The following is a 9,580-nucleotide window of genomic DNA, read 5'->3' as shown; positions in this document are numbered from 1 at the left end:
ATTATTAGAATGACTAATGGTTTTAGAGGAATCTATGATAGATGTGAGGATAGATACAACAATAAATATAGAAGGAATCTTACCCAAATTTTCTTACAAATGTTCATTTCCATAAGTTTTTCTTGCAAACATATCATGAAAAATCATTGTTAGTTGCATAGGATTTTCTTGTATAGCCAAACTAGCCAACTCGTTTGCCAAATATTGAGCATATACATAAGCATCATGAGCATAGTCCTCATTGTTCTCATTATAAGCAATGAAATATACTCCTTTTTTTATTGATATGGTCATGCTAAGGTTTAGGTCAACAATCCTAGGTAGCATAGACAAAGGATACGAAAATAAGGCTCAAATGCCAACTTTTAGATTGAACAATAAAAAGTAACATTGGTATACTATATCTAAAAATAAAACAAATTGCAAGTCTAAAAACCCTAAAATGATATAAAGCCCTAACAAGAAACTTGGGATGTGTAGGATCGTATAAGTTCGCCAAAATGGAAAAGAAAACGATATTTCCGGAGTTAACCCATACTAATTAAATAAATGTGATCAAAAAAGCATAATCAACATAGATCAACTACATAGAATTTAAGAGTTGGGTTAGGGATTGGAAAATTAATATTAGGGGAGACGACCCAATAGTCATGCACCCTAACTTTCACAGATGAAGCTCTTAAATGGTTAATTGAATTTTCACAAAAAAATATACTTTGCGGGAGTTAAGAGCTTAAAGCTATTGTTTGGGGTGGTAGGCATTGATGATGTAGCCACATCATACATCTACATTGAGTTGTTGAAAAATCCCACAAAAAAGTTAGACCAAAACATGTGTAGCAAGGCATGTATTATCAACTGCTTTGTTTTACTAGATACCACCATTGATGATGTAGCCACATCATACATCTACATTGAGTTGTTGAAAAAAATCCCACATAAAAGTTAGACCAAAACATGTGTAGCAAGGCATGTATTATCAACTGCTTTGTTTTACCAGATGATTGGTTCTTTCTTTAGTATGACTTGTAAAATTAGAGACTTTGTGTGCATTGTTAAGAGCAAACATAATGGCTATTAGTGCTTAACCTTATAAGTAATGGGTAAAAACATACATAAAAATAGGTCATTGCCACACCACATCGTACATATTTTTGGAGCATGCTCATCTACTAAGTCTTTTCCCCTAATGCATCGAAAGTTGGATTAGAATGATGATGATTCATATTTCAATAATTGAAGAATGATGCAAAATGGATATGATTATGAAATTTGTTTATCATCATATCTAAAAAAAAATTCTTTATTAGTGAAACTACTCAAAATTCTACACAAGATATCTACCTTGTCAAAGGACATACTCAAAAAGAATTTAGTACCTATGCTCTAGATTTGACTTTGTAATTTGTGAGGCTTCATTCTACAACTTCACCTAAAATACAATCTTTTGCTTTGCTTTATATGAAAGTTTGGGCAAACAATATTGTGTTAGGTTGTTGTATGCTCAAGTCGTAAGGGCTCTTTGCCTTGATCAACCCCCTAAAATTGAACAATAACAAAAACAAGAAAACACCTAAATATGCAGATTCATTATTCCTTTTATTACACCAAATCAAAATGTGTTGTTGTTGATTGCTCTCATACTCTAAAAATGTATAGTTTTTGAATGCTTAATCTACATAATTAAAATGAATGCATTCAATATCTTTAGAAAGTCACACCCCGTCAAATCATGCCAAAAATATGTTTAGTTTCCTCAAAGATAGATCTAAGAAAGGTGACTTGTAACCTAAAATATGTTTAGTTACCTCAAGATAGATCTAAGAAGGGTGACTCATTACCTAATGATATGTCATCATTAGGTGGTCTACAACATAAAAAAATTAATTTATAAATCCATCTTAAATTGTTCGAATACTATAATTCTCATTTCTACATCATCTTGGTAAGGACCTACAAGCAACTCTCTCAAAATGAGGTAATTAGCACAAGATCAGTCCAATCCCTCACATGCTCTCCCAAGGTACTAGCATAACAATAAAACAACATTAAAATCTCTACTCAGAAGAAAAAAGAACCAACTATACAGCTCTTCTTGAGCTTCCGACTCAGCTCACACATTCAGAAAAACCTGATTACATTTAAAACCATCAGTAGACCACACAAGGTGTTAGCAATGATTTACGAAAAAACATTAAGCAAGTTTTAAAACAAAGAGACAAAGTATCCCCGTAAGAAGACCATTCTACAATCAAACTAATGGAAATGTTTTGAAAGTTGAAGCCTGGAAGAACATAGATACATAGATTAACATTGTCAAGGCAGGAAACTCAATCTGCCACACGGAAATGCTTATTTCACTTATTTGTCACCAAATATCCTAAAATGGTATACCCAAATTTGTAAGGCTCCATTGTAAGATCACTAAGGTTTCATGGGTGTGCAGATACGCATGGTGCTTGGATTGAAAACCTGAAATCTGGCTACAAAGGTTCAATGATGCAGGGAGACAGAAAAATCCCCCAAAACAAGTACATCCTAATATTAAAATCAGAACATCACACTTTTAATTGAATCTTCAAACATAAGATAACCATGAAACTGAGTAAACTAGATATTACCCTTTGAGGACTCTGAAATGGAGGTATCAAAGACTAAAGTGGTATCACATTGACATCAGGTTTGATCATGACCTTAAAATAAAAGAATTAACAAATGAATGTATAAACCAAAAAATAGTATCCATTTTGTTCAAGCACCATCTGGTCCTAAATGCTTAAGTGTTTTAGGAAAGCATGCATTTTGAATTCTTGTTTAACCTTTTGTTATCTGATTGATCTTCTTATATGGTGTCTCTGCAATTGAGACAAATGTATCAATGTGCCTGTTGCAGTTAGTTGAATTGAACCAGGAGATCTAACTTTGCCTGGTGTGCATGGGGTGTAGTTTTGGGTGCATTTTGTACCCATAATATTGGGTGCAGCTCAATTTTGGTCAAATATGTGCACCACAACTACAATGGTCATAAACTAATAAAATTATCGCCTTAGTTGCATTAGGACTGTATGCAGTTATCGTGGTTATAAGCATGTAAACTGGGCACTGTGAAACAGTCTTCTGACTTTGCCTAGCAATTGAATGCTTTGCCACTCTACAACCAGAATTATTAGATTTGTCTCGATGTAAAATTGAATTGTGGTGACAGTGACACATCATTACAGAGCGCATTCATCATAAAATCGATATGAATACAAATACAGAACCCAGAATTACATACTGAAAAGATAAGGCTTGTAAGAAGAGTAAAGCATAAGTACAAAACTACATATGTCCCATAAACTTATGCTGCCACAATAAGTACTGAGGCGGGACAATGCATATGTGGCATGATTTACAGTTATAAATGCCATAATCCTCTGTTTAATTCAAAAAATTGGAAGTAGGCCAGATTTTTGCTATTGCACACATTTTCATTTGATTGTGATACATTATGCTTCTCTGGGATTGCTCATTATGTTTCAAATATGAGTTTATTCCTGCTTATTATATACTGCCAAAAGGAGCCTACATATACAGGAGCCGTGCCACAGGCACACATCATTTTGTAAATTACTAAATTGTCATGATGTGGGAGTAGTTGGAACTATACTACTTTTCTTTGACAGCTGATCAATGTCACTGTATAAAGCGATTGAACAAGATATCCCTCCCAGTATAATCATAAACAATGCAATGAATTTATCTATCCTTGTTGAGATGCCATGTGTGTCTCTGCAATAGGAGATTGTCAAGACTTAGAAACAAACAAGAAAAATTCCAAATTCCTACAAAAACAAGTAATAAAACACATAACAAAGAATAGGTCAGTAAAGCATTCAGTGATTACCTGAGTGCAATTGCTCCTGGGAAGATGAAGCTCACACAGACTGCTGCAGTAGCTCCTGTGAATTGTAACGCAACCCAGATACTAGGTATGACCACAGCACCGAAGAAAATAATCACAACTAGCCCAGTTGTGATAAAAACAAATCTCCGAATATCTGAAGAAATAGGCCGTCCCAATGGAAAGATAAGTCCATCAAGATTAAGGCGTAACGAGAAGTTTATCACTGGAAATACAAGCATCAAATGAACAGCATAGCTTATACGAACAATGTCATTCAGAATATTACTGTAAGGGACTCCCAGATTTCTGTCAAAATTGGCTAGAACATCATCCATAGTCTGATCCCCAAATAGAGTATAACCAAATAAACTTGTAGTTATGTATATTGCCCCACATAAGGTAAGTGATGCTTTAACAATTGCTTGTATTTGTGAAGAGGTTTTCAATTCACGGTGTATTGGATGAACTGCGCAAACCACAGATGCCAGAAGTTACTTCACAAGAAAATGCTTGCACCGAACGACATCCAAACTGGATGATATGAATCATAAGCTTTTCCTGAATACATTATCTAGGAAGCTACTAATAAATGATTAAAAATAAAATTTTCAGTACCATTGAAGTGACAGAGGTAAGAGGTGATTAACACTGGGACGGCTGTGAACAGCTTCCACAATGAAGTCTGATCAACAACTTTTGGAAGCAATCTTGGCATGTTGATGTTGCCACTGAGCAATTTCAAAATTAAAATGCAAGCAGTGATCATCACAAACAGAACAGATAATGCCACTGATAATGCAGAAGTAACTTTCAAGGAATCTGCATGTCCAAGGATATAAGAACTTTAAAAATGCCCAAGATCAATAGAATCAATAATAATTTTGCCTAGACTAAAAGAGGTCTCAAAGCATCTTAAACTAATAAAACAAATCTGTCTTCTAAGCAGAATTTTGATTACCACTTATAAGCATACTATATACAAACAAGATTCCCATTAATAGTTACACAAACAGCAGACCAGGAATATCTAATGCATTGTCTTTAGAGAGATAACTCAAATTTCACTTACAATAACAGGGTAGCTGGGATACATCTCTGCAGAAATAGTTACATTCACTCATAACACGAGATAATCATATATGCCATTTTCAACCAATGTAAAGAGTGTTCTTGAGAGGAAATACAGAAAGCTTGGAAAAAGGCAATCTTTTTAACTACTTCAGTTGTAGAAATGCACTTACCTACATGTCTGAAAGATACAAGGGGAACTAAAATAAAAATTGTGGTGAGAAACAGTGTAACCGGTCGGCCAGTCCACCAACAGACACCAAACCATTCTTCTAAGATACCAAAATGATGCATACCATTTGCTGATGTGCCAGAGACAACATCACCTGTCCAGAAAAAGAGAATGCCACTTTAACAAGAAACTAACAAATCAAATGGATACTATGAGAGGAGCAAATCCATATTCTTTGGCTATACATACCAATGATGATCATGTAGACGATAAGAATACCAAGAGTGTTAATTATGATACAAATCTGCAGTACAACCCTTCCAAGTGGACCAAAAGCATCGCCCATGACACCTCCATAAGAAGAGACCTTGCAGGCTCTGCTAAACCTGAGTAGAATCTCAATAGACGCATATGTTAGAATTCCAACAAGCACAATCAGAGAAATCCCTGGGACAAGTCCCAAAATCTTCATGGTAGCAGGCAATCCCATGATTCCAGCCCCAACAATAGTTGTTGATAGATTGAAAACTGCTCCTAAAAATGAAGCATTTTTACACTCGGATTCTTGTAGACCATGCTGACTCTCGGTCTCAGGCAGCAGAGAGGCCTTGCTGTCATTCTTTTCAGATGCTGAAAAAGTGTCTGAAGTCATCCTCGAAACCGTCTACAACTTGATAACAACTGTTCCTTAAGATTCTCGAAAGCTTCAGAGAGCACATTCAGTAACGTGTCTGCACATCCTTATAAACATCTTATAGCACACAATCACCTTTGAGTCGCCTGATCCCTACAACATAGCACAAATAACGTAGTGTGTTTTCTAAAACAAGTATCAATCCGTTTACATCAAAATTACAGCCACCCACCGAAAACTGTCAATAATCAAAATGCAACCCTTCTATAGGAATCCTCGTCAAGTGCTTCGCAACTAAAACTCACCCGATCCTTCCTTGACTGACCTCTGGAAATTATATCTGAATCACATAAACATGGCATAAATATAGCTGAATAGTCAATAGGATGCCTTCGACAAAACACACTTTATCTTTATATGAACCAAGAACCCTACCTTACCGTTTCATTCCTCAACAAAACATACAGTACCATAATACCCATTCTATAACATTCCAAGGAGAAGCTTTGCTTTCAATATCATCACAATCACAGAAAGAAAAGGGTTAATTAGAAGGAGCTCATAACATAAATCATTGGGTTTTTAATCGCACGGCCCTAGGTTCAATTCCTGAAAGACATGATGATGTTTTAGCCAAACCCAAAATTCTGGGTGTGGCATACCTCAACAAGCTAAGCTAAAAAATAGATACCTCCCAGCGGCAGCATATTTTGCAAAGGTAAGTTCCCTTCATTTTAAAAAAGGAGCAACTCACAAATAAAAAAGCAAACAGAGCAAAACTTCACTGCTACAGGATTTTGGTCACAATCAAGATGTAAGGCTATGTTTCAAAAAGATCCCTCTACCCTGCACAGTGAAAGGAACTTAAAGATGTTCAGGCCAGAACTGGTATTGCTTCTCATGTTTAGCCAATGCCCCTAAGCGTAAAGGCACATATCTTGTCTGTGCTAAGTTTTTTAAGAAGATAGCTCTCATGAATTAACAATTTTTCCTTAAAAGTAATATAAGACGAACGAATTTCCTCCATGATTGGATAAAAGGAAAAGAAAATCAGAGCAAAATTTTAAGACATTTCCTCAGCAGACATGATCAAGCCATTTCAATCAGATATACCCTCTTCTTTTTCAGCTAGGCCATCAAAGAGTTGTATTCAAATCCTTGGGATGCATACCTTTCACAGTCTAGAAGTGGGACTCAAATCCTCTTTCGTAATTCCTATAACTTCTCTCAGTAGCTACCAGCAAACATCCTGCAAAATCGACATAAGCATTCTGTGAAAGATCTTACAGCAAATCATTCAGACCAAATTCTCATTCCAAACTACATATAAAGTTTGAAAAACACCACACGCACACACCTCCAACTGAATACAGACTAAAACCCAATTGGGTATGGCAGATTGTCAATTCTTCATTGGAGATCAATTTCGGCTCATTTCTCTTAATATTGGAGTAGCCTCTGGGCCCCAATCATTCCCCAACTTAAAATTTTATAACTGCTTGCCTGTCGAATTATAAGAGAGGATTTTTATTGGGACACATTGCGCGCATGGATACGCGAATTCAAATAGGAAAGTGACCCTAAATTCCAAAACATTCTGCTGGCCGTCGATTTACAAGCCCTTGGAACTTCCGTATAGCTTCATTATTTTAATTAAGTCCTAATTCATTCATTTTTCATGTGGCCCGTGGGTTTATCGAGTATGACCAGGAATTCGTCCAGGTTCAGTGGACGCGCTAATAGATTTCTGATTATAGTAAAATTTCGTTGAAGGAGAGAGATGAAATTTGTATAGTAGATTTTTTAAATTATATATATTAGTATATTTGTTTTAATATAATTAAATAAATTATGTTGAGATACATCATTTTTTTAAAGATTGATTCACACATATTATATTCAAAATAAATATGGATTTTTCAAAAGAATATATTTTAATGTAATTTATCTAGATATATTAAGATAGATATGCTAATATCAATTATACACATATACATATATGTATGTATATATATATATACATATATAATATACATATACACACATACATACATATACACACATCATGCATACATATGATTGGTTATTAAAAATTAAATTTTAAAACTTTTCAACATTGAAGGCACTAAAAGTTCTTCTAATTTGATACTACAACAATAGTCGAGGTTTCTTATTACAAGAAGTTTGTTGGAGAACAAATCAACAATGATAAAATATTATAATTGTGTAGGTCTAGGGAAACAACTTGTATAATCATTGCAAACCTCTATAACACTAGTTTTATAGGATTATTTTGTTTATTGTATAATTGTGGGAGGTGGCATAAAATATTTATGTTTGGCATGGTGCTAGCAAAATTGACTTAGATGTTAGTCTTTGATGTTTGAGCAATCTCCTGAAAACTCACTTCTGACAAAACTTTGAGTATTCAGAGATGCGTTTGTCATTCCCAATAAAATGGTTCGATAGTTTATTTTTTTTTCTAGAGTGCGATCCATTCTTTGTACTTGTGATAATCCAACGAGTTCTTTGGGTAAAAAAAGACTACCTAGTCCATTTTCCCAATTTTTATTTTCGGACCTGTTAATTATGATTTGTGTGTTTTTTCAACTATATAACAACATCAATTAACATTGGATTTTAAGGACAATTAACTATCTCAAAGCTTAAATTATATAAGTCCATACCATAAGTCATTTTTTAAACAAGTGACAATGTGCGTAGATGCATCTTAATATATTAACGGATCTATTTATTTTTTTGAATTCTTATATCTATGTCTTTTGTAGCTTAAATTAGACTATCAACCCAACATAATTGATGGCTTCTTGCTTTAGTTTTTTTTAACCGCATGATTTAGATGTATTCATTTTTTTTAAATAAATGGATAGTGCAAGGTGTACAATCATTCTCAAGAACTTGGAGTACATTTACACTATCTTGAATAAGAGTTGTTTGAGCATTTTTGACATTTTTTTTTCAATTTAAAAATTATGATTACTTAAATAGTGTCATTAAAAGTTTCCACATTTAAAATGGTAATAATATGTTGTTCTATATGACAAAGAAAGTTGAAATCAAAATGATTTTGAAATGAATAAAAAACAAAAATAAAGACAAGAAAACTTAAATTAATAGTCACTACACTATTTTTTATCGATTGATGTTCCATCACTAAATTAAAATAAAAGTACAAATAATATTGTCTTCTCAATTTATAATTGAAACCCATCTCAAAAAAATATCTTACTATTATAATATACAATAATAATTTTTGATTGATGTTCCATCACTAAATTAAAATAAAAGTACAAATAATATTATCTTCTCATATTATAATTTAAACCCATCTCAAAAAAATATCTTACCATTATAATATATATTAATAATAATTTAAATAGCACATTTTGTAAGTTGTAATGCAAGTATAAATAAACTAATAATCATTCTAACATGTCGACATTCCTAATATGATATGGATATTGATCATAATTAGAATTAAAAAGAGGACATCTTGGGAGTAAAAGTCGAAAGTGGGGACAAAATGATGAAGAAGATGGCTTAAGTAGGTAGGTAAGTTTTCAAGGTTACTAATGGGCTAAAAGTTAGATATAAACAAATTCAATGTACTTACATAAGGATTGTTTCACCACCATCTAAACCATGTGGTGACAAATACTAACCATGGTTTCCACATGCTTGGATTTACCTCCACCTCTATACTATACTATTTTATTATTAGTTGTACTATAGTGTTTATATTGTTGACATCTTCTAGGGTGGACTTAACAAGTATATCATGTTTATATTTTGTCTCTAG

General features: G+C 33.5%; 1 protein-coding gene across 13 annotated transcripts; it reads right to left on the bottom strand.

Annotated features, from left to right (window-relative positions):
- Positions 1–3,277: 3,277 nt before the first annotated feature.
- Positions 3,278–7,481, bottom strand: LOC131078492 (amino acid transporter AVT6A). 13 transcript variants are annotated; one of them, XM_058016203.2, is made up of 8 exons: positions 7,118–7,481; positions 6,932–7,009; positions 5,993–6,100; positions 5,376–5,913; positions 5,128–5,280; positions 4,502–4,705; positions 3,887–4,352; positions 3,278–3,771 (listed from the first exon to the last, which is right to left on the bottom strand). In XM_058016203.2, exons 4-8 carry the CDS (start codon positions 5,776–5,778, stop codon positions 3,621–3,623), a joined length of 1,377 nt encoding a protein of 458 aa, XP_057872186.2. In that variant the 5' UTR covers positions 5,779–5,913; positions 5,993–6,100; positions 6,932–7,009; positions 7,118–7,481; the 3' UTR covers positions 3,278–3,620. The 13 variants fall into 13 exon arrangements, with proteins under 13 accessions (XP_057872186.2, XP_057872188.2, XP_057872190.2 ...); XM_058016205.2 differs by having other exon boundaries at positions 5,376–5,906; XM_058016207.2 differs by having other exon boundaries at positions 6,066–6,100.
- Positions 7,482–9,580: the final 2,099 nt, after the last annotated feature.

Source organism: Cryptomeria japonica, chromosome 7, assembly GCF_030272615.1.
Source record: "Cryptomeria japonica chromosome 7, Sugi_1.0, whole genome shotgun sequence".
Taxonomy (NCBI): domain Eukaryota; kingdom Viridiplantae; phylum Streptophyta; class Pinopsida; order Cupressales; family Cupressaceae; genus Cryptomeria; species Cryptomeria japonica.
The sequence above is the reverse complement of the archived record's forward strand: the minus strand, read 5'-3'. Positions and strand labels throughout refer to the sequence as shown.

What these genes read in the sequence shown, in the direction of transcription:
- LOC131078492 (XM_058016203.2), bottom strand. Translation starts at nt 5,778, where the DNA reads ATGACTTCAGACACTTTTTCAGCATCTGAAAAGAATGACAGCAAGGCC. An exon ending in CGTCTACATGATCATCATTG is followed by an intron (nt 5,281 to 5,375) that starts GTATGTATAGCC and finishes TTTTCTGGACAG; the next exon opens with GTGATGTTGTCTCTGGCACA. An exon ending in CCAGGAGCAATTGCACTCAG is followed by an intron (nt 3,772 to 3,886) that starts GTAATCACTGAA and finishes CTCCTATTGCAG; the next exon opens with AGACACACATGGCATCTCAA.